This window comes from Cynocephalus volans, chromosome 2 (assembly GCF_027409185.1).
Source record: "Cynocephalus volans isolate mCynVol1 chromosome 2, mCynVol1.pri, whole genome shotgun sequence".
Lineage (NCBI taxonomy): Eukaryota > Metazoa > Chordata > Mammalia > Dermoptera > Cynocephalidae > Cynocephalus > Cynocephalus volans.
This window is the reverse complement of record NC_084461.1, coordinates 130605701-130632119: the sequence shown is the minus strand read 5'-3', so window position 1 is coordinate 130632119 and position 26419 is coordinate 130605701. Positions and strand designations below refer to the sequence as shown.

Here is a 26419-nt window from a genome sequence, read left to right as displayed (position 1 = left end):
CACTCTTGTTTTCTGCTACAGATCAAAGAAGTTGAAAATAAAATCTGATCATGTCACTTCTGTATTTAAAACCCTTGCACATTGCTCTTAGGAAACATCCCAACTACTTAAAATAGCTTACAGAATTCTGGATGAGTCAACTTCTGGATATTTTTCAGTCTCTCTTCACGCCACTCAGTAAAGCTTACTTTAAGGTCCTGACCTACTGAGCTACTTATGTTTCCCACTTATTTGCCACGTTCTTTCTACCTGCAAACCTTGGTCCAACTCCTACTTGTCTTTCATATCTCAGCACACACTTCCCTTGGGAAGATTTCCTTGGCCTTCCTTTATCTGCCAATAATATTCTATTACAGCAATTATGATGCTGAAGAGTAATTCCCTGATAAATTTGTTTGAGGCCCCCACAAGATTGCAGGTTCCGTGGTGGCAGGGACAGTGCCTTCCCAATTCACTGTTGTACCTCTTGCACATAGTATGGTTCCTGGTATTTTGGTAGGTCAGAAAGTGTCTGTTGATAAATGAATCAGTGAAGGAATGAATAAATAAGTATATGACAGGAATCAGGTTCCCATACTTCAGACTGGAACCCAGTTAGATGCATTCTTATTACTGGTTTTAGCATCAGATAGAACTGAATTTAGCTTAAGTCCTAGCTCTGCACATTAAAAATAGATTGAAGTCAAATGAGTGAATTAAAATGTCCACACCTTTGTTTTATTTTGTCATTGCTGGTGTTAGATTGTTTTTGTTTTCTTTTAATAATTTACAAAATGAGTATAATTATATCCATCCTAACCTACTTTTCAGGGAAGGGTAATTGTGAAGAATGCATGAGTTTCCGCATGGGAGCGGGCCTTACGAATGGGAATTATTCTTACTAGAACTCTGTTGAACTGATCAGTTGAAAACAGAGAGAGCAGAATGCCTGATATTGTACGAGATAGATTTTTTTTTTTTTTCTTTTTAATTCATCCTCAGGCTCTGGGTTGCTGTTGATGGCAACTGTTCACAGCTCAGTCATCAACATCTTGGTGAAGGATAGAGAGTGGTGGCCAGATTAACTCTAGCACTAGTCGTCCACAACACGCACCTACCTGTCATATATGGTAATACGTCAGAATGTGGGCCCGGCCCAGACCTTAGGAAAAACACTTGGTCTCAAAGATTGAAGGAATAGAAAAGCAACCTAAGAAATCGCCTCTTCAGTCATCACAGAAAGGCAAGGCTAGAAGAAACTCTAGTCATTGTCCCATCCAGTCTTCTCATTGGAAACATGGAGAAAATTGGGCGCAGAAATGGGAAAAAGAAGTGCTCCAGATCACCTAGCAAGTTAGTTGCACAACTGGTGTGTAAACGTGAGCCACCAGCCCACCTGTGTTCTGACCACTCCCACCACCACCACCATCCACAAGGCTATTATAAATGTTTTTCTTTTCCTTTATTAGGATATAATTTACACATAGTAAAATATTAAGGTCTATTTTACACACAGTTCAATTTGACCCTTTTAAGTATGAAGTTCTGTGAGTTTTGCCAAACAGAAAATTTGGTAACCATGACTACATTCATGACATAAAATATCTATCATCCCCCAAAATTCCCTTGTGCTCATTCATAAGCACCTCCTTCCCTGACCAGGGAAAAGCACTGATTCGTTTCGGTCCCTACAGTTCTCTTGTTTGAAGAATATCATATAAATGAAATTATGATTATACAGTATGCAGCATTATGAGTCCATCTATGCTGCTGCACATATCAGTAGTTCATTCTTAATGGTGCTGAGGGTCAAGGTAGCACAGTTTATCCATTCACAGATAAGGGACATTTGAAATTTTCTGTATGGAGCTATTATAACCAGGAAAGTCACTCTAAATATTCATGTATGGTTTTTATGTGGTCATAAGTACTGATTCCACATGAGTATATAGCTAGAAATGAGATTGCTGGGTCTCGTGGTTTATACATACTTGTCATCCACATACCTACCTGGATGGAATATCTGTTCAAATCTTAGCCCCCTTTTCAAATTGGGTTGTTTCCCTGTTATTTAGTTTTTAAAATAATATACTTATGCTAGGTACAAATCCTTTAATAGATGTGTGAGTTTTTTTCTAGTCTGTGGCTTGTCTTTGCTTTTTCTTAACAGTGTCTTTTTGTATATGTGGAATGTGTTTTTGGTGTTACATCTAAGAAATCTTTCTGTAATCCAAGGCTACAAAGATTTTCCTCTATAATTTTCTTTCAGAAATTTTAGAATTGAAGTTTTTACATCTAGCTGTCAATTTTTGAGTCAATTTTTATATATAAGTTATTATTATTATTATTTTTTTTTTGGCATATGGATGTCCAATTGTTTAACACAGTATGTTGAAAAGAGTATCTTTTTTTCATTGGATTACCTGTACACCTTCGTTGAAAATCAATTGACCACATAACTGTGAGTATATATCTAGATTTTATTCTGTTTCATCAATATGTCTAGACTTTCTAATATAATATTGTCCTAATTACTGAGCTTTATAGAAGTCTTGAAATCAGCTAGAGTAACTCCTCAGACTTATTTCTAATTTTTTTCAAAATAGTTTTGATTATTTTAGTTCTTTGCCTTTCCATCTAAATATTAAAATCACTTTCTGAATTTCTATGCAAAATCATGCTGGAATCGTGATTAGACTTATGTTGAATCTATAGTTCACATTGAAAAGAATCAACATTTTCCAATCCATGATCACGATAAATTTCTTCATTTCTTTAGGTCATTTTTTATTTCTTTCAACAAAACTTCATAGTTTTAAGCATACATAACTTGCATGTATTTTGTTAGACATGTACAGAAATATTTTGGTTTTGATGCCATTTAGAACTGGTACAACTTAATATCAATTTCCAATTGTTTTGTGCAAATACATAGAAATGCAACTGATTTTTTAATGGTATTCTTGTATCCTGCAACCTTGTTAAGTGTACTTACTAGTTCTAGTAGCATTTTAGTAGATGTTTTGAGATTTTCTACATTCCCAGTCATGTATTCTGTGAATAGAGACAGTTTTCTTTCTTTCCAATCCTTTTACTTCTTTTTTTTCCCTTTATTGCACTGGTGAGAACTTCCGGTGCAATTTCAAAAAGGAGTATATAGAGTATCTGTTCTTATTCCTGATCTTAGGAGGAAAGTATTCATCTCTCAATATTAAGCCTAATATCAGCTGTGGATGTTTTATAGATGTCCCTTACCAAGTTGAGTAATTTCCCTTCTATTCCTAGTTTGCTGAAATATACATAGATACATACATACTATTATATATTTTATAATGAACTTTTAATTTTGTCAAATGATTTTTATGTTTCTATAGAGATGATTACATATTTTTTCCTTTAATCTGGCTATACAGTAAATTGTTGCATTTATTTGTTTTTAAATATTGAACAAGCTATATGTTTTATATATAAACCCTACTTAGTTAATTTTCTAGTACTTTCTTTGAGATTTTTATTTTTATGTTTCTGGGAGATATTGAACTATAATTTTCTCATCTTGTCTTCTTTTTTTCTGATTTTGGTATCAGGGTAATTTTGGCCTCACAAAATGATTGAGCCACTAAGAGCAATGAAATATGCTTAGTGTCATCATCCATTAGGGAAATGCAAGTCAAAATCAAAATTACATACCACTCCACACCTGCCAGGATGGGTAGAAAGAAAAGACAAAATAACAAGGGTAGGTTACAATGTGGAGAACCTGAATCCTTCATACGTTGCTAGTCAGAACGTAAAACAGTGCAGTTGTTTTGGGAGAGCCTGGCAGTTTCTCATAAAATTAAAATGAGTTACCATATGACCCAGCAGTTCCACTCCTATGTGTATACCCATGAGACGTGATAACATATGTCCATTTAAACACTTATACAGAAATGTTCACAGCAGCATTATACATAATAGCGAAATAATGGAAATGACCCAAATATTCAGCAACCTGTGAATGGATAAATAAAATGCAAAATATACATATATTGGAATGTTATTCATCAATAACAAGGAATAAATTACTGATACATACTACAACACAGAAAAACCTTGAAAACATTGAACAAATGATGAGTGAAAGAATCCAAATGCAAAAAGCCACATATTGTATGATTCCTTTTATATGAAAGTCCATGACAGGAAAATCTGTAGAGACAGGAAAATCTGTAGAGACAGAAAATGGATTAATGGTTAGGGCTGGGAGGGAGGGGGACAAAGGGAGGGTGAGCAGTGACTGCTTTGTATGGGTTTCTTTTGGGGTGGATGAAAAGTTTCTAAAATTGTGACAATTCTGCATATACTAAAAGAAAATGAACTTTATACTTTAAGTGGGTGAATTTTATGGTATGTGAATTATACCTCAATAAAGCTCTTGAAACAATTAGTTTGAAACTATTCTTTCCTCTTCTTTATTCTGAATTAATTCTTTGCAGAGCTGTTATTTGTTCCCTGAATGTTTGATAGATTTATTACTGAAATTATTGTTTAAAAGTTTTAAGTATGGATTTAATTCTCTAATAGGTAAAGAGCTATTCAGATTATCTATTTCTTGAGTGAACTTCATCAGTTTGTGTTTCAAGGAATTTGTTCATTTCATCTAAGTTGTCACATCTATGAATATAGAGTTGTTCACTTTATTTCTTATGATTCTTTTAATGTCTGTAGGGTCTACAGTGACATCTTTTCTTTAGTCCTGATTTGGTAATTTGTATCTTCAATTTCTCTCTCTCTCTCTCTCTCTCTCTCTCTCTCTCTCTCTGCCCTCTGATGAGTCTGTCTAGATGTTTATCAATTTTATTCTTTTTTTCAGAATCAGATTCTACTTTTACTGATTTTTCTGTTTTTTCTCAACTTAGTTAATGTTTCCATTTTATAATGTTATTTCTTCTATTTATTTTGAGTTTAATTTACTCTTTTCTAGTTTCTTAAGATGAAGCTGAGGTCTTTAATTTTTCTCTCTTTTTCACACTAATATTTAATATTATAAATTTAGTTCTAAGCATTGCTTTAGTTTCCTCTCACAGATTTTCAGATGGTATATTTTTATTCAATTCAAAATATCTTTTAGTGTCTATCGAAACATCTTTCATGACCCATGGTTATTTGGGAGTTTTTAATTTAATTTCTAAATATTTGGATACTTTTGACATATATGATTATTTCATTTCTAGTTTGATTTTTTATTATAGTACAAAAGCATTCTTTGCATTATTTCAATTCTGTTAAATTTTTTAAGGTTTTTTTTTTTTTTTTTTGGTGACTCAATAAATTCTATCTTGATTAATGTTCCTCTGCACATGGAAAAATATGTTTTCCAATATTTGGGTTGGAGTAGTTTATAAATGTCAATTAGGTCAACTTGGTTAATTGGGGTATTCAGGTTTTCTGTATCCTTACTGATTTATTTTTTGCCCGCTTTTTCTATCACGGAGAATGTAGTTTTGAAATCTCCAACTATAATTGTCAATGTGTATCCTCTTCTTTTCGTGTCTGTCCATTTTTGCCTCATAGATTTTGAGGATCTATTGTTACTTGCATACACACATGTAAGATTATTATGGCTTAGTTAGCTGGCCACTTTATGATTACAAAATGTCCCTCTTTATCTTTGGTAATTCAAGAGTACTTTGAAACGTTCATGAAAATTAAAAGATAACACAAACTTTTCCATGAATTTTTTGAAGACCCATAATATTTTGTGTTCTGAATATTATTTGTTTTTATATTAATATAATACTTCAGGTTTCTTTTGACTAGTATTTGAAAATACATCTTTCTGTATTCACTTACTCATCAATAAAGTAGATTTCTTAAATACAGCACAATTTGACAATCTCTGTCTTCCAGTTAATGTATTTATATTGTTTATACCAATGCAATTATTAATATGGTTATGTTAAAATATACAATGTTACTAGATGTTTTCTTTTGTTTCCCATTCTTTTTGCCTATTTTTGAATTAATTGACTACTTTTTATGGATCTATGTTATCTCCATTATTGATTCAATAGATAAACTTCCTTTAATCACAGTTTCTTCAATTTATCATTTTACAATTTATAGTTTTTGAAATGATTCTGTATTCATTTTCTTATTTGGTCCTACAAAAATCTTGTGATTTAGATATGAGGGCACCTCAAAAAGTTTGTGAAAAAATGGAACTAAAAGGAATACGAAACTTTCCATGAACTTTTTGAAGACCCTTTTTTAAACCCTATCTAGCATAGATAAATCATACATTACTGACACAAAAATATTTGTAGTATTAATTTAGTGCTATAGCCTTTATAATTTAGGGGAAAGTCACTGCTTCCATTTGATTCATTTATGCTTATTGTTTTTAAAATGTCCCCTTTCCTCCATCCCATGTGCCAAAGTGAGGCATGACAAAGTATCTCTTCTGGAATATTGCCTCCACCCTCAGATATAGTCCTAGCTGCTAGAAAAATAAAAACCACTAGACTCTTGACTGCCTTCTTTGTTTACACCTGATCTCTAGGCTTGAGTTTTGGCTCTCACTCCAGTGAAGCTCTGAAATCACCTCTGCCACTGACCCCAATTGTCCATTCACACATTTAATGAGCATCTGTTCAACACTCACTGCATTTATCCAGTGCTCTACTTGCCAGTCATAATTGTAGGCAAGGCTGTTTGAGGATAAGTAGGCATGGCCCATGCTTGAGGAGCTCGTAGCTTAATGGAGGTGGCAGATATATAAACAATAATTTATGATTCAATATAATACCTGTTATAATAGAGGTGTGTGCAGAGTGAGTCAAATAGGAGAAGTGATTAATTCTGCCATGGATTAGGTCAGGGATGTGGTCACAATGGCTTTCTGAAGGATGTAATATGTGAAGGATGAGTTGGTGGGGGTTGGATATTCCAGGCAGAATGGACAGAGTAGTAAAACAAGTAAAAGTCTAGAGGTATGCCTTGTAGGTTAGAAGGGAAAGTTACATGGTTTGAGAGTGGTGGGAGGTGATAATTCAAGTAGACAACATTTATTAGACACACATGGTGCTAAGCTCTACATAGCATGATCTCATGTATACTCATAAAGTCTTTATGAGGTTGATAATCTTGCTATCTTCATGTTGAAGATGGAGAACTGAAGTGTACAGGATAAACAATTTGCCAAATTTCACTGTTAGTAACTGAAAAAATATTAAGTTATTTAACCAGCAGGGTACAGACACTAACCCAGCACAATGGACTAAATATAAACAACCAGGGTGAAGATTCCTGTACATGCCAGTTACACACTAGCCCTGATTAAGTCAGAAATTCACTGCAGCCCATATGACTCTAGCAACTGCACTCTAAGAGTTATGCTACCACTCTTGAGATGATACTGATTTTGAATGAAATGTGAAGGGCTTTGTCTACAGGCAGCAAGGAGCCATGGAAATTATTAGAGAAGGAAATGACAGAGAAAATAAACATACTTACATTCAGAAAGAAAAAAAGTGGCAGCAACGTGGAGGACAGCCCAGGACGGGGAGAGGCGCACATCAGGAAGACCTTACATTGCTATTGCAAGAGTCAATATAAAGTCCCAAACTATGACATTTATTGTGGGGGTGAAGAGAATCTGATAAATTGTAAGGACATTTGAGAGAAGAATTGATAGGATTTTGTGAGAAAATTTGTTCTGTAATGATAAAAAATTAAAGAAAATTTGCATTTCAAACTGCTTATTGGAAGGACGGCAATATCCTTACCTGAAATTCTAATTAAGGAAGCAAGAACAGAAGAAAAACTCCTAGCTATGAGTTTTAATACTTAGTGATTTTTTTACTCCCCATCCCCAAACATTCTGTATTTTTCTCTCCTTTCTCTCTCGCTCTCTCTTGTCTCTCCACTCCATTATCTCTTTCTAGCATCTTCATTAATTAAAACAAATGTCAAGACTCAGTTAGCTCCCTTTAATTTTCACTTCTAACATCAACACTCAAAAATGTGAGGGTTCATTCCTAGAAATATGCTGTGCTCTTCCACCCCTCTGTGCCTTTGCAGATGTCATTCCTCCTACCTGAAGTGTCTTCTCTACACCTTGCTTGCATAGCAAACGCCTACACAACCGCTTTTCAAGGCCCAAACAAATGATACCTCCATGAGCCCCTCCCCCCAGGCCATGCTAACCACTCCCTGCTAGTGTCCTTTAGGAATCTGCTCACGACTCCATTAGCATTTCTCATATTTAATAATAATAATTTGCAGTTATTTGGTTGCCTGTTTGCCTCCTCAACAAAGGTGAGGTCAGAGGTGTTTTGTATTTTCTTGTCCCCAGTGCTTAGCAGAGTACCTGGAAAATAGTACAAGCTAGATAAGTGTTCATTGAATAAGTAATTAATAAATGGATCTGTAGCATGAGGATTGAGTAAGTCACAAGCTACATATAGAAAAGCAATTAGGGTGATGAGAATGGCCATTCCTCAGCATGTGGACATCAGGGGAATGGGAGCCCTGCCGGAAGTCAGATGCATTCCTTCCAGCACTCATCTGAAACTTTAACTGGAATGGACCAAGAACAAGAGAAGGGCTTATGATTTCCATATGAGATCTACATGGAAAAAAACATATTACAGAGGTGATATTAAAGAGGAACCAGGGCCTTTTAATAACTTCCAGTTTTCATATATGACTTGAACTTACATCCTACTCCTTAATCATTTATTTGACCCATTTTAGTTTAATTTAAATTCCAACTAATAATAAACAAATAAATTTATTTTAGTTTCTTAATCATTTATTTGACCCAATTTAGTTTAATTTAAATTCCAACTAATAATACACAAATAAATTTATTTTAGCTTAATGACAAATAAATCTTTAGTATATTATGTCTGGTGAAATATTTGGGATATATTTATAATAAAAAATTACTCCTTGTATATCTGAAATTCAAATTTAATTGAGTATTATGCGTTTTATCTTGCAAGCCTATCTCCAGTTCACTTTCTGCCAAGGATTAAGAAGGCACTGTATACCCTGCATCTCTGATGTATCATGTCAAGCAAAAATACAAGTCAGTAAAGTAGGCCAGAAATTTATTCAGAGGCCAATGGGAAATTCAGAGGCCATAGAGAAAAACAGAGTAGACACAAATGAATCTGTGGACAGACAGGCTAGTAACTGCTATGTTCCTTGCCTGGCCTGGGCTTTTTGCCAGTAGCAGCTACTGAGCAAGTACCAGTGCAACATAATGCAATGGTTAAGAGCAGGAACTTTGGATTCTCATGTTCTTAGGTCTGATTCCCTGCTCTGCCTCATACATGATTTGCAACCCTGGGTAAATTACTTAACTTCTCAAAGCTTGAATTTCTTTTTTTTTTTTTTTCTTTTTAATTTTATTTTGTTGATATACATTGTGGCTGATTATTGCTCCCCATCACCAAAACCTCCCTCCCTTCTCCCTCAGTGAGAATAATAATAGTAGCCTCCCAATAGCTTTGTTGCTATGTTGTATCTAGTTTGGTACTTCCTGTTACCAAACAGCCTGTTATTATTTTATTTTATTTTATTTTATTTTATTTTATTTTATTTTATTTTATTTATTCCTACTGCTGCTTGCGTGGTTAAGTGTCACTCCCTCCTCTGGGACAACCCAAAGTACAATAGAAAAGAATACAATGCAACACAATACAATACAATAACAAACCTATCATTTATTTTTTATTTTGTGTGTGTAAGGCACTGTGATAACTGTCGGCACGTACTTTCTCATCCAATCCTCATGACAACCCCAAGAGGCATCATTATTCCTATTTTATAGACATTGGATCCAGGACACAGATAAATTAGGAAATATTTTAGGATCACAGAGTTTCACAGCTTGTAAGTGGTAAATCTGAAACTCAAATCCAGTTCTGTCTGATCCCAAAGCCCATGTTCTTAATGACTAATACATACACCGAAATCTCTCAGTGAGATTGCCAATCCAAATGGCAAGTCTTTCCTACCCTGAGAAAAATGGATGATTTTCAATTGAGTATTAAAATGTCCATAGAAAATAAAGCACCCGTACCTTCTTATCAAGCTAGAATGGAGTTCCAGAAGGTCCTCATCTTCCTCTTCCTAGCTTAGGTAAACCCTCTTTCATAATCTCAGTTTCTCCCCTATCTAAAGTCAAACTCATTTGTTTATGCTAATGGAGAATAAGTCACAGTTTCTTAACTGCTAATAATCTAGCACATATTAAAAGTTCTTTACAGTTCATCCAGAATTTTATCTTTGTTATCACCTATATCTTTAAAGCAGTGCAGATAGATAGGGAGGAAATTATATTATGTCCCAATTTTACAGATGAAGAAACTGAGACTCAGAGTGATATCAGTCATTTACCAGAATCCCATAGATAATAACTCGCAGAGCCTTTAGAGAAGTCCAGACTTCTCTGTGCAAAATTGTTTATTAATTAATTTGTTAAATAGATATTTGTTGGGTATCTTCTACATATAAGACACTATCCTAGAAACTAGAGTTATCTCAGTGAACGAAATAGAATGGATTTCCCTCCTGAATTTTAACATCTTTTGGGAATAAAGGCATTAAATCATCAAACAAAAATATTTAAGTACTAAAAAGAAAGAATACAGAGTGTATAAAAAATTTTGATAGAAGGATCTGAGTTGGATTAGAGAGTCATAGAAGTTTTCTCCCAAAAAGCGACATTTTAGCTGAGACCCGATGCTCAGAGGAACAAACCAAGAGAAAAGGGATAAGCAGATAATATGATGGGTCAGGGCCTAGAGGGTGTTTAATCGGGGTCACACAGTAGTTAGTGGTACTGATGGGAATAGAAGCCAGCTATCCCGACGCTTGGGAGAATGCTCTTTTCTTGACACCACACCTGGCAGCTGATTAGGACTTGTCTGCATGCCCCATTCAGCTGATGTCCTGGAGAAGCCAGCAGACTTCTATCCTAAGTTGCAATATCCAGATCCTTCATTTGCCTAGACAGTGCTGTTGTGGTGAACTAAAAAAGTATGCCCCCTTCTGGCACACTATCAGACATGACTGTTTCCCAGGCAAACACAGCCGCATGTCAAGATCCATAGCATGGCTAATAGAGGGCATTTGAATGTCATTTCCCACTAGACCCTTGGACAAGAACAGTGCTCAGTCATAAGCAGTGCCACTGAGGGCATAAATCTAACCCAGTGAAATCTTTCTCCTAATGTGGGCAACTATCTTTAGATCACATTTTGTATAGGAGAGAAGAGCCACGTCCCCTTGAGAAGATAAGTTGGAGAGGCCTTAGAAGTCAACTCTACGTAAGGTGCAAGCAGACCTGCCTGATTGCTTTCAAAAAGTAGTTTGGTGCCTTGTAAAAAGTATGAACTAAGGAGTAAGAGGCCATGCCCTAGCCTTGGTTTTGAGGCACTAAAGAAGCCTCCTTTTTCCATTCCTCAGTTAATTTCCCATTTATAAAATGGGCCTCTGACACTCACAATGTACAAGTTCTGGTCACTGTATAAGTGTAGGTACTCCCAAGTCCTCATCCCAATTAACTTAACTTACAACACTCCTCACGATAACCAGTATCATCTACACTTCAGCCAAAGTTTATCCTGTTGAATGTTTGTGTCCAAAAAGAAGAGTATTTTATACCCGAGACACTTAGCAGCGTCTCAAACCCAACATTCTGATTCACCAAATCTGAATAAATTTAATTCAGTTAACTCCGGTTAACTGTTTTTTTCAGTTTTCCTTTTTTCTAAAGGTGTTAAGGTGGACTTTATTCAAGGGGACCATGTGATAGGTATAGGGATCACTGTAACTGAGTCTGGCATTGGGGGAGAGAGATTGGACTCAATTCCCAAACTATTTTTTTCAATGTTTGCTATATGTTTCAGGTAATATGTACTCAACTATAGAAAAGATAGTCTGCCCTCAAGAAGCCTTCAGCCTATCGGGCACATCAGAGGATCACCTCTCTTTCTACCTGGAAGAACAAGGACATGTTTCCAGAGGAGATAAAATCAAAGCTAAGACCAGGGCCGAGCACTATAGTGGGCTTCTTAAGGATTCAGAAGTAATAAAACACTCTTCCTTGAAGAGATCCACAGGCTAGAAGTCAACCTAAGTGTCCATTGATGTATGGGTGGTTATATATACACAACAGAATACTATTCAGCCTTTAAAAAAGAAGGAAATCTTGTCACTTGAGACAACATGGATGAATCTGAGGGATATTATGTTAAGTGAAATAAGCCAGGCACAAAAAGACTAATACCATGTGATCTCACTTATATGACTTTGTGGAATCTAAAAAAGTCAAACTCATAAAAGCAGAGTGGTCAGAGGCTGGGGTTGCGGGGAGGCACTGGGGAGATGTTAAAAGGATGCAAAATTTCAGCTAGATGGGAAAAGTAAGTTCAAGAGAACTATTGTACAACATGGTGACTATAGTTAATAACAATGCATTGTATACTTAAAAATTGCTGAGAGTATATTTTAAGTGTTTGCACCATGAATAAATGATAACTATTGAGGTAATGCATGTGTTAATTAGTTTGGTTTAGCCATCATACAGTGTGTATATATTTCAAAATGTCACGTTGAACACCATAAATATGTACAATTTTTATTTGTAAATAAATAGATCCCCAGGCTGAAGGAGAAGAGAGCTACTAAAATGCTTACTTCTCAAACAATGAGGTCAAGGGTTTTATAGGACAGATGATGAAGCAACAGACTCTATCTGGAGCAGGCTGGAATGGTCATCATAAAGGTTTCATTCAAAGAGGGCATTTGAACTGGAGCCTAAGAAACAAGCAGAAATGCACCAAAGGGAGATGACGGGGAGGGTATCACAGGGAGAAGAAAGAGCAGGAGCAAAGGCACAGGGAGGTGAGTTGTGAAAGGACATGCTCAAGTGCAGACAGGGGATTAGCTCAGAGCATGGGGAGAGACACAGAGCACACAGCGGGGGAGTCGGCACATCTCACCAATCTGATGTGCTGCTTGCTCCATGGCATTGGCTAGCAATTCTCCTGATATGCATCTAATTATCACTGTTGGCATCGGAACTACCCCCAAAAGATTCACTTCAGTGCCATTTATAGATACACATTAGGAAAACCTATAGGGGTTTTTTTCCTATATGAAAAACTTTTGGTTTGAATCCTAGTGCAGAGCTCATTAGTAAGGATCCAAAAGCAAGCTGTGCAGATCTTGTGCAACAACCTAAATTCCATAGCAGATGATGTCACTTGTGCATGCCCTATAAATGGAGCAAATCTTCAGGTGCACTGAGCAATTTATCTGCACCAACACCTTGTGCTACAAGAATGGCTATCTCGGTACTTCGGCTGACAGTTGTCGTGGGACTGCTTGTCTTAATCCTGACCTGTCAGGCAGGTAAGTGCTTTTGATCACAGCCCACAAATTGTGGTTAGCAGTGACTAAATGAAGTTAGTGGCACTGAACCAGAACATAAAGGTGAGGAGGGGCCTTTGGGCGCTGCAGAAATAGCACTGAACTAAGAAACAAGAAGTGCACCTTCTAACACAAAGAAAGTGGGATTTTTTAAAAAATCTGCTTCAGGTATAGCCTCTATCCTCAGTGAATGTACAAAATTTGGAATGTTTTTTTTTCTTATATATTCATATGATATAGTGACAGTACTGTATTATAAATTCCTTGAGAGCTGGCAATGTTGGTCTTTTTATGACCATAGCTAATAATGCTCAATGGTGATGAACATATACTCTGGGACAAGACTCCTAGGCCTGACTCCACTATAAACCAGAGATGTAACTTTAGACATACTATTTAACCTCTCTGGGCCTCATATATAAAAGGGAATATTAATAGTTAACTTTCTTGAAAAGTTATCATGAAAATTAAATTAAAAAGACAAAATATTTTGAAACAGTATAATAAGCACTCAATAAATAATAACTATTATTGTCATCATGTATAATCTCATTTGATTTTCATAATAATCTTATTAAGTAAACATGCACAGTTTTATCATTTCCCTTTTTATGGGTTAAATAACTGAGCTTCCAGAGGAAAAGTTACTTGTGCATAAATACGTGTAGAAGTGGCACCTGGGACTGAAACCTAAATTCCTAGATCCCTTCCATTATAATTAAGCATCTACCTCTTTCAGATCTGTTCCAAGCATGTAGAAGGCCATAAGGCAGCATGCAGCATTCTCATTATTATTATTATTATTTTGTCTGCAGAAGACTATGGGCTTCTGACTTGTCTTTATTCAAATGATGGGTCAGAAAACAAAAACAGTGCAAATATTTAGTAACAGAGTCCTTTGAATGTAGCTTGATAGAACTCACACTCCCGGGCCACTCACTGTCCAGCGGAACAACATACAGGGAGACAAACCACCAGAATTACTCTTGAGATGGCCACAGAGATAATTGTGCTCACTTTATTCTAAAAATAATCACCGTGGTGTAGAGACAGATGAGATTTGTATACTAAAGACCAGTCTCAGCTCTGTCTCTCGTGAATTCTGAAACTGTGGTTAAATCAATTCACTGCTTTAAACCTCAGTTTCTTCATCTATAAAATGGGATAACTTTCAACCTCATGAGGTCAAGTGAACGTGCTTTTATAATCACTTTGTAAACTATAAAAACTGCACAAATATCAGCAAGAATACATTTGTTCAGAAATTTATAATCATATTGACTAAAAAACTCAACCAAGCAGTCAGTGTAAATAAAGGCTATCCCATATTATATTTGAAAAGAGAAAATATTTATCTATGGACTTTGATGATTTTTCTAGGATGTAAAATTTGTTGATATTTTAACAGTTTTAAAAAAAATTTTATAATCTAAAGCTAGAGTAAAAAGCTAATTATAAATCATTTTATTGCAATTATTATTAAAAAAATTAACATTTATTGTGAGCTTACCTCGGGCCTGGTACTGCAAAAAGTGATATCTATATATATGATATACAAGGGTACTTCAAAAAGTTCATGGAAAAATAGAATTAGAGGATAATAGGAATCTTTTCATAAACATTTTGAAGACCACTTGTAGATGTATAAATATATGTATATACTTGTAAATACATACATGTGAGATATATAGGAAAGACATGTAAAATATATTTCAGTTCTGACTCTGAAACAATGAGGAAACCAAGAGACAGTGAATAAGCATTGTGTGCAAGGTTACATGGCTAATTTTTTGTTGAAGAAAGGAATCAAACTCTGTAGAACTCCAATGCACATGCTACATCACACTCTAATACCTCTCAACATAACTGTGGTGCAAGGATCTGAGTTTCACACACTCTAATCCCAGGCTCTTTGCATGCTAAAAAGCTAGCAATTAGTGTCATATTAAAATAAAAAGTCAATGAAATTAAATTATTATGCAAGTACATAGATAGGAACACAGAAAAAAAGAACTCACCTTTCATGCAAAGAATTACTCTTTGAACCTGCGAATGTCTGCAGGTAACAATTGCTCAGAGGTTGTATAATTTAATGTGAATAATGTGCTCTGTGGAGTTAAAAAAAAGTAAGGTTCAAGCCCTGTCCCAGTTACTTTCTGGATGTGTGATTTGAGGTGAGTCATTTAATTTCCCTGAGCATCTGTTTTCTCTCCTGTAAAACTATAATACTGTCACTAAACTGAACGAGGACTGAGGCATGTGATGAAGGGAACAACCCCGTACCTGCACAATAGGCACCCCATAAATATGAGTTCTGTTTTCCCCTCCTTCCCATGATGAAAGCAAAGCAATTCTTTTGGGCACTGTGGTTACCCTGCACTTTACTTGAGAGTCATACCTATATTTATCCTTTTTTACTTTAACTCTTAGCATAGCTATGCACATAATAGTAGGCTCAAAAAATACATTTTGAATGAAAGGACCAACACCTGTTTTAATGAATGCTTGCTGATTAGTATATTGATTTTGGTCTCAGACTGGTACTCCTATCAAAGCTTTGGCTGTGAAATAGTAAACAATAAATGTCAACAGAATTGAATTCCAATATTTTTTACTAATAGTTTCTATTTTAAGATATAAATGCAAGGCTTCTGACAAACTTTGACAGCCTCCATACAAAAAGCTAGTTGCATCTTCTTCATACAAAGACAAAGGGTACATTGTTTAGAAATTGGAACTTCTTGAGTCAAAATTTGTGGTGGAGTTGCCAGATAAAATATGGCACATCCAGTTAAATTTGAATTTCAGATAAACAATGAATAATCTTTTAATGTAAGTATGTGCTAAATATTGCATACGTCATTCTTTTATTTAAAAAGTATTTGTTGCTTATCCAAAATTTAAATTTAACCGGGCATCCTGTATTATTATTTACCAATTCTGGCAACACTATATGTCAGGCTACAACAAAAATATCTCAATGGTGTTTTGATTTGCATTTCCCTGATGCTTAGCGATGTTGAGTATTTTTTCATGTGTCTTTTGGCCATTTGTAAATCTTCCTTTGAAAAATGCCTATTCAGCTCCTTTGCCTATTTTCTATTTTTTAATTGGATTTCTTGTTTTTTCACTGTTGAGTTCCTTATCTATTCTGGATATGAATAGCTTGTCAGATGCATAGTTTGCAAATATTTTCTCCCATTCTGTAGGTTGTCTTTTTGCTCTGTTAATTGTTTCTTTTGCTGTGCAGAAGCTTCTTAGTTTGATATAATCTCATTTGTATATATTTTTTCTTTTGTTGCCCGTGCTTTTGAGATCATGTTCATAAAATCTTTTCCCAGTCCTACTTCCTGAAGTGTTTCCCCTATGTTTTCTTTTAGGAATTTTATAGTTTCAGCTCTTATATTTAAGTCTTTTGTCCATTTTGAGTTGATTTTAGTAAATGGTGAGAGGTACAGGTCTAGTTTCATTCTTCTACCTATGGATGTCCTGTTTTCCCAGCCCCATTTATTGAAGAGGCAGTCTTTTCCTCAATGTATGTTCTTGATCAGTTGGCTGTAAGTAATTGGGATGATTTTTGGGTTCTCTATTCTGTTCCATTGGTCTAAGTGTCTGTTTTTATGCCAGTACCATGCTGTTTTGGTTACTATAGCTTTGCAGTATAATTTCAAGTCAGGTAGCACTACACTTGCACTTTATTTATTTATTTATTTGCTCAGGATTACTTTGGCTATTTGGAGTCTTTTGTGGTTCTGTATGAATGTTAGAAATGTTCTCATATTTTTGTGAGGAAAGTCATTGGTATTTTGACAGGGATTGCATTGAATCTGTAGATCTTGTATAGTATGGACATTTTCACTGTGTTAATTCTTCTAATGTAAGAACATGGAATGTCTTTCCATCTTTTTGTGTCCTCTTTAATTTCTTTCAGCAGTGATTTTTAATTTTCATTGTAGAGATATTTCACTTCCTTGATTAAATTGATTCCTAGGTATTTTATTTTTCTGCCTTAGCCCAGTTAGAGTTGCCATTATCCAAAAGACAGAATAAATGCTGGTGAGGATGTGGAGAAAGGGGAACCCTTCTGCACTGTTGGTGGGACTGCAAATTAGTGCAACCACTATGGAAAACAGTATGGAGGTTCTTCAAACAAGTAGATAGAACTGTCATCCAGTCCAGCAATTCTGCTTGTGGATATATACCCAAAGGCATGGAAATCATTATGTTGAAGAGATACCCACTCCCCCAAATTTATTGCAGGTCTACTTACAATAGCCAAGAGTTGGAACCAATATAAATGTCCGCAATGACTGGATAAGGAAAATGTGGTATATATACACAACAGAATACTACTCTTCTGTAAAGAAGAATGAAATACTGCCATTCCCAGTAACATGGATGAACTTAGAGAAAATTATGTTAAGCGAAATAAGCCAGGCACAGAAATACCACATGTGCTCACTCATAAGCGGGAATTAAAAAATAAACAAATAAATAAAAAAAGAAAGAAATATACAACAATCACAATAATTTGTCGAACTTTCAAAAGGAGAGAACAGAACGGAGGACATCAGAGGTGAGAAAGGGGGAAGGAGGGTTAGCAAGGAACTGATACAGGGCCACAAAAAATGATTACATTGTGTAATGTTGAACATCACATGATGCACACAGGTATCAATATTCAACACTGTACCCCACTGATATGTACGATCAATTATGTTGCAATCAACCACAACAGAAAACTAATGGAAAAGAACCAGGTGAATAACGAGAGGCCAAATGAATACTTATAATGTGACTAGGTTTGCAGAGCCATATTTTTTCAACAATGCAAATAAGGTTCAACAGTGTTAGAGAAAAATAAAATAAAAATACTAAAAAATAAAGTTCCTTCTTCATCCTGTTACCAGAGAGAAGGCCACATGTAGCTGCTGTCACTCTTTTCATTCCTTCTCATCTCCTAAAAATAAAGACCACTAACCAAAGCCAAACACACTACCCTCTGGATCCTTGCCCTCATTCAGAAAGGCATTTGATTAAGAGTCAGTGTAAGTGGCCTGCAGTTAGAGTCCCATCTTCTTCTGTTGCTCTTTGTGAGGTCTTTGCAAGTCACTTAATCTTTTCACTTTCTCAGCCCAGTGAGCTAAAAAAAATGCATACCCCATAAGATTGGTCAAGGGCAAAATTACAGTGTTTGTAAATCTTTATTTACAAAACTATTAGGTAATATAAAAGTGATAGAATTTCTCTTTGTTATCATTATAATTGTACTATTTTCAATCTTATAAAAGAAGTGCAAATTATGTAACTTTTCAGTCAAAGGCTATGTGGTTCATCACAGAGTGATTAAAAATGCAGATTTTAATACCAGACAGACATGGGTTTGAATTATATTTCTGCCATGTACTAAGTCTGTGACTTCGAACCAGCTTTTAAACCTCTCTCAAATTCTATTTAAGTTAGAATAGTAATTTTGCCTATCTCATAGGATTATACTGATAAATTGAAATGATGCATACAGATTGTCTGTCATAGGTGTGTGCTCAACAAATGCTACCCCCTACTATTTCATCTTTGTTATTATTATTACCCCCAACATGGGATCACACAGAAAAACCAGGCATTCTGTATTTCATTCTGGGCACTGGCATTTACCAGCTGCTCTACTCTGGGAAAAGTACTTAGCCTCCATGAGCCTCATTTTTGAAATCCACAGAATGGAGCAAATATCCACGTAAGTATCAATGTCCGTTGATCTGCTTGTTTGCTTTTAAGAATAAATAAGATAAGACATGTGAAGACTTAAACCAGGCAGGCATTAAACATTCAACAAATATAACTACATGAGGCTGTATAATTAGTCAGTGAGTGTACACAGGGCTCTACAGGTTCCTTAAAGTGACAAGTGACCTTCCTTTCTTGTTGCTGAGAAACACCTCTGAGATTTTGTTCTGTTTTTCAGACAACAAACCAGATGACAAACCAGATAACAAGCCGGATGACTCAGGCAAAAACCCAGACTCAGATTTCCCCAAATTCTTAAACTTGCTGGGCACAGAGATCATTGAGAATGCAGTTGAGTTCATCCTCCGCTCTATGACCAGGAACACGTAAGATCTCAGATAAACCTTGCTTTTGTCCAGTTCACTGTTGGTAATGACCACTTTGCATTAAAATGAATGAGAAACAAAATTTGTGGTACATGACAATGTGTTATATTTCACTGAAGATATTTTTCATCTTAAGATATATTTTGCAACTGACTGAATTTACCTGAACTCTATTGGGGTGAACACATTCCATCAAATGGTTCCATACAATATTTTTTTTAATCTCAGGGCCAAATAGAGAGGAGGAAGAGCACTGGACCAGGAGACAGAAAGCCAAGTTCTGGTCTTGAGTCAGGTTCTGTTTTACTGGCTGGTCTTGGGTAAAGCCCTCCCTCTTTGGGTACCTCTGTCTGCACATCTGTAAAAGGTGAAGGAATAAAGGGCCCACCCAATGCAAACACTGTGATTATGTGGTGAAGGCAAAGGGTAGTGATATGGTCATTAGTGATGATGTGATGATTTCTCTCCTTATTTTCTAGCTTGAGTAACTCAGGAAGGTTAGCAGAGACGATAGAGACAATCTAAAGAACCTCTCAGCATGAGTGTTTGGTTTGACCTTAGGGGATTGCCTTAGTGGCAGATCACCAATCCTAGAGTCTTCCCAAAGTTCTCAGATTGTTTCCAAGCCCCTGTGCCCAATTCCTAATTCATCTTACTCCAGCATACATAGCTCTGATTTTACACTACTGCTTTACCCTAGTATTCATCCTTCCTATATTAATTACAGCTCTCCAGGATCAAATTCACTCTTTTGAATTCCAGGTGCTCAATCTCCACCACTCTATGCCTCTCCTCTCTAATTCTCTCCTTCATAGACCCCTAAGCAATGTCTGAATAAGTGTAATCTATTAACCACCTGCTCCAGAATCCCCGGAAAAACTTATGTAAAATTCAGGTCCCTACATCCCATCTTTAATCTTTCTGGGAGCAAGGCAAAGAACATGCTTTTAATAAACTTCACAGGTTATTCTGATATACAGTACATTTTTGAAAGCCAAGCCCTTAATCAGATGCTCTGATCTACATGAATGGGCCTTAAATTTCCACATAGCCTTTAAATTTGTATTTAAGTTTGTGTAGATGTGAATTTTTGTGTTTTTTCTGGGGAAAATGTTTATGACTTCCGTATTATTCTCAGAGGAGTCTGTGATCAATAAGATTAAAAACCACTAATCATAACAAGGGGACAGTAGACATACTCAGGGGTTTTCTTGCAATCTCTGATCTGCCTAAAACAACATATTCTCATCTGGCTGGGCAGGGTTTTGCATGCAATCCTCCACACATTGTTGAAACTCACAGCTGTTTCTTTTTTATGGTTGCTTTTCCTATTGTGGTTGCTTTTGCAACTGTTACCTTCCCATGATTGTTAACGTAAACAAGAAGGAAAGTAATAAGCAAACAACAGGGGTGCTACCCATTAGGTACAAATTACAGATTACTCCAGTTGAATTAATATTGTTATATTCACAACATAGCAAAGCACAGAATTGGAACAATCATAGTTCTTTTTATTCCTTCCCTAGGGAATTTCCCAGATACAAAATTGTATATTTTTCTCTGAGTTAGCCCTGAAAGTTGACTCTCTGATATACTGAAGAATTGCTCTCAGCTCTGGGCTCTAAATGGTGCCTACCATTTCCCTTTCCCTCAGTATATTATAAATAAATGACCTTCTGTCTGTTGCTTGAATTTACAACCATCAGGAGCTCCCTGCTCTTGCTCTTGCTTCTGCTTGAAATACTCTTTCCTTTTCTCATGGCTAGTACTTGGTTCTGCAGCTCATCTAAAAGTCACCTCCTTGGAAAACTACTTTGTGACCACTCTTATTCGTACTATCTCTTTCCATTTCCACCTCTGTCATTCTCTCTCATTTTACCTTGTTATAGTGTCATTATAACATTTGTTATCATCTGAAATTATTTATTTTTAATCACATAGCTAAATCATAGTAAGGACTAAATAGATCTGTCTAGCTCGTTGTAATAGCACAGTACCTGGCATATAGTGTCAGGCAGTCAGTAAATAATTGTTTAATTAACTAATCGGGAAAAGAGACCTTAGAGATCAGAGCTAAAGCCTATCTGCCCCAATTTGACTGAAGAATCCTGAAGGATCTTAATATGTACATAGTGGGGACAGAAATTGTGAACGAAATATTTAGACTGAAAATATCTTTTTCTCAGATAACTTGCAGTCCTTATGGTAAAATGACATGAGCCAATGCAATGATAACTGAAAATACTTAGTGAAATAAATGTCAGACAACATTACAGGCAATTTCTAAAGAAAGGAGCTGTCAATAGGGCTGAGGAAAGTTTTTATGGCAATGGTGAGATGTAATTTGGACCTTGAAAGACTGAATGACATTTGGTTTGAAAGAGAGAATGAGAAAAATGGCAGCGATTCATAAAGATAGGAATTTTCCTATATTTACTCCAACATATCTGATGCCTAAGTAGTGTGTTGGCCATATAATAAATGCTAGATACATCTTTGGGGACAGTGGATAGACCAGGTTTCTCCCTCCACTTACCTCTGGATTACCTTGGAGCTATGTGAACTGCATTCAGCTCACCACTGTTCTCAAAAACAGGCATTCTTAACTCCTCTCACTCTTGGAGGATCCTCTAATTCTTGTGAATATCCCCCATCCCCTGGGCTTCCGTGAAAAATTTTCCTGATTTTATCCCTACCTCTAGCCAATCTTCCTCATTCTTTTTATTTGGCTTTTCATCACGCATCTGCTTTTAAACGCCATCACACTAAATTGCCTGATTCTTCACAGCTTCTACATTGGGACTAATACATATAATCTAATGAGTTCCAAATTCAGATCTCTATTGCGCTCCTTCTCCTGAGCTCCAGACTGAGGTGAGTAAGTGCTTGCTACAACACCTTCATCTAGTTTTCCACCAATACCTCAAATTCAACGTCTAACTGAAACCCATCATCTCACTCAAACATCTGTTCCTCCTTATCTCAGCAAGTGACATCCCCGTCCACCCAGAATCCAGTCAGGGTCTTCTTGGATCCTTCCTGCTCATCACCACATTCATCCAATTGCTGAATACTCCACCCTAAATTTTTTTCCTATTCCATTCCTTTTCTTTAACTCCACTGCCTAGTTGATCTAGTTGAGTCCTCCATCACTTTTGCGTTAAGTTCTTTTTATTAGATTTCTAATTAGTTTCACTGTTTTCTGTTTCTCCTCACTCCAATCCATCCTCTACTTACCAGAGTAATATATCAAAAATGCAGATTTGGTCATATCCCTGCTTGCTTGCAAGCCTTTTATAACTTTCCATTGCTTACAAAATTACAGCAAATGCAGTAGGCTGAGGTTAAAGGTCCTTCCCTGATGCTGATGTATCTTTCAGTCACATCTCTCATTCCTGCAACCAAACACCTGATGTCTCAATGACAAACAATTTTTGTTTTCAGAACAGGTCATGTTTATACAACCCCCACCCCACCCCCCGCCAAATCTGTGCACATGCTTTGTGCACAATGCCTGGTCCCAAACACCAGCTCTCTTCTGTTCATGTGGTGAGTCTAATCGTTTTCTAAAACCTAATTCAAAAACAAGCTCTGTGGAGAAGTCACAGACCCCTACAATTCTAAAATTAAGTTTTTCATATTCTGGGATTTCACAATGCTTTGTAGAAATCTTCATAACAACTTTTTTCCTACATTATTTTAAATTATTTGTAACTGAATGTTTCTGTTTTCTTCACTAGACTATAATCTTTTCACAAACCATATTATAGTCATCTTTTACCTTCTTAGCAGCTACCCTAGTACCCAGTTTGTGAGCAGTAGTATATAGTGTTTCTGGCACTTAGTAATGACTAGGGAGATCTAATTTTTAAACTTTACTTTGTGATTTACCAGCCATGTGATTTAATCTCTTAAGCCTCTTTAAGCCTCAGAAGTTTTTGACATGTAAAAAGATAATAAAAATTCATTCAACAAATATTTACTAATTCATACTTTATGCCAGGCATTGTTCTATGTGCTGGTGATATATTACTGAACAAATATATCAAAATATTTGCCTTCATGGAGTTTATGTGTGAATAGACACCTAACTAGTATACTTTTTGGTGAGATGACAGAGATAACTATGCAGAAATGTCTTGTCAACTATGAACTATTATAGGAAGTTTAGGTCTCACTTCATTTATAGGATCTGGAGAAGAAAAGTGGGGCCCAAACATTTAAGACACCTTACTGATCATTCTAACACATCTGTTCAGTCTAAACTGTAATTCATTATTTTATCTTTATTTTTTTCTTTTCAAGAGGATTTATGGAATTTGGTGATAAATCAGGAGAACATTCATCAAAGTGACCTCCCCAGGTGATTTTTAATTTACAACTAAAATAATAGCATATTGGAAAAAGGAAAAAGGATCTGTCTGGTTTTATTTGATTTGGGGTACCCATGCCTATCTATAAGCAGAAAAGGTGTATTTTGCTGTGGTGGTGGCTCTTAACTATAGTTTATTTTTCTAAAATTAATTTTTAATGAATATATTTTCATCACACATAATAAAATGTTACAGTTGCTAATTTAATAAGAATCTCTTAAGGGAAGAGTCACAATTGAGAGATGGATAGAATAAGCACTGGGGGCAAGGGGACAGGCTGCAGTCACAAGTCTGCTAGTAACTCGCTTTGTACAAGTCCAGCCTGCTAAATGTGGGGATAAGAAGCCCTAAAATCTAAGGACCCACGTAATCACATGGTTAGATACTTATAAGTAGAGTGAAATCTGCTGAACCTAATTCAAGGAGAAAGGACTAGCAGTCTCTCTATCTCACTCAATAGGGTTTATATGCAAACAATACGGCCTGCGTGCTTAAAAATACCTGCTTTTTCCTTACTCAGCTCTCTTCTGAGAATAGATAGTGAAATATTAAAACAGAAATGTTCAAGCTGGAAAAGTAATAATATTAGTAGTTGGCTTGAACTGGGTTCTTACTCTGTTTTAGGTATTGAGCTAAGTGCTAGATATGTAGTTTTTAAATCATAATCCCTATTAAAAATAGGTAGTTATTCTTAAATTATATAAATAATGAAATGAAGGCTCAGGGAGGTTTGTTAAGGTGTGTATATTAGTAAGAGAGGAGGGCAGGATTTGAATTCAAACAGCCTGATTCCAGAGCCTGTGTTCTATCTCTCTGCCATAGTGCCACTGGAGAACAGAGTAGAACGGTATAGGAGAAAGCAGTAGAGAATAATGACTAAGCTATGTGATCTTAGACATGCCTCAAGATGCCCATAGAAATAAAACACTACCTCATTAACTAAGCCAAGTTGCCACATATGTATCTCCAGGGAGCACAGCCTTTCCCAGCTTCTATTTGAGGTCTGGTCTGAGAATTTTCCTTTTCCCTACTGGATCCATTTAATAGCTTGGATATGATTAGTGTAAGTTCAGAAAGCTACTATCATATAACTCTGAAATTTAGCCCAACCTTTCCCATAGGCTTCTAAGGACGGAAGTCAGGCAAGGGCATTGGAATCAAGACCCGCCCAACCCAGATACTCATGACTCTCACCCCAAAGACAGATAAGCTTCTAAAAACATTCACTTATGTTTGCATGTTTCCATTCTCGTCTTCCCGGGGAACAGCCTACCTCTTATTGCAGGTGACTTAACACAATGCCTTTATTCAGGCTGCTGGCACACACCTATAACCATTGGTACTCACACCCTACATCCTTGGAGTACAGCAACCCCAGAGATTGGTTGTATGAGGCAATCCCACAGGCAAGGCAACATGGAGGAGTAGAAAGAGCAGAAGACACAGAAAAGATGTAAATTCAACCTCCAATATTGGCCTCTTAGGTTGTTATCATGGGCAGGTCACTTCACTTTCCTTCTTATGAAATTTTAAACTTACTTGTTCCAGATCTTAATACCAGAAATTTTTTTTTAACTGCACATAAACTTTGAATAGACTGCTGAACCCACGCTAAACTCTAGATTCCTTAATGAGGAATGGCTCAATCTAGGGACACACACACACACACGCACACACACACACACGCACGCACAAAAATTGGGTTAGAAGGAAGAAAGCCTCCTTGGGAGAAATTGAATTTGGGGTGGTTGGATTGGGAGTGTTCAGTGACTGTGCATTTAATAAATGAGTCTAACTGTTGAATTTGCATGATAATTTCCACATCTAATTAAAAGCAAGTCATCCCTTTAGAATTAAGTGATTCACAGCAATGCCTCTTTCTTCAGTCTAGAAATTTGGCCCGAGTTCTAGATTTCATGCTTAAACTTGCTAAACCAGAACTTCCTAAGGAGAGACCTAGGTATAAGTAAATTGAACAGAAAATTCTGATGCAGCTGATAAGCAAAACTGCAGTTGGGGCACAATATCACTTACTAACCTTTCCAGGAAGTCTTGGGGAAATTTTCCTTTTAGAATTTAGAGCAAGAAAAAAATTGTGCCTCCACTAAGGTCTGCTTCCTCCTTTCTGATCATAAGAGTTATGTGACTTGGTCTGTTTCTTTTTTATCACCCACCTATCCAGAAATTCACCGTGACACTGACAGCTCAATCTATCCTTATGTTTAATCTATGCACATTCTTCCTTCAACCTTTTTTTCTGATTCTTTCTTGATATTCTTTGAATTTTTGTTTTTGTTGTTATTGCTTCTTTCATTAAAAATGTGTTATAGTTGATTTCAATATAAATTCTCCCATATTTTAAAATGCAGAAGCATAAAAATTTTAAAGAAAAGATTAAAAGTTCTTCATATTTTTTTAAAGTCTTAAACCCTCTGTAAGTGGTAATTGTTTCCCTCTCTCTGGCTTGTGTTTCAAAGGACACACCTGTCTGGCTCCTGGACAATCCAAGGGCAGCCAAATCCTGCT

At 36.0% G+C, this 26419-nt stretch overlaps 1 protein-coding gene across 1 annotated transcript; it reads left to right on the top strand.

The window, feature by feature from the left end:
- The first annotated feature begins 13322 nt into the window (after nucleotides 1–13322).
- C2H5orf46 (chromosome 2 C5orf46 homolog) lies at nucleotides 13323–23874 on the top strand. The gene is made up of 3 exons (XM_063084959.1): nucleotides 13323–13392; nucleotides 19373–19520; nucleotides 23826–23874. The coding sequence occupies exons 1-3, from the start codon at nucleotides 13323–13325 to the stop codon at nucleotides 23872–23874; spliced, it is 267 nt and encodes an 88-aa protein (XP_062941029.1).
- The last annotated feature ends 2545 nt before the right edge of the window (nucleotides 23875–26419 follow it).

Bases quoted from the DNA above. Each gene is read 5' to 3' on its own strand.
- C2H5orf46 (XM_063084959.1), top strand. From the start codon at position 13,323: ATGGCTATCTCGGTACTTCGGCTGACAGTTGTCGTGGGACTGCTTGTC. The intron at 13,393-19,372 runs GTAAGTGCTTTT...TCTGTTTTTCAG, and splicing joins AATCCTGACCTGTCAGGCAG to ACAACAAACCAGATGACAAA. The intron at 19,521-23,825 runs GTAAGATCTCAG...TTTCTTTTCAAG, and splicing joins CGCTCTATGACCAGGAACAC to AGGATTTATGGAATTTGGTG.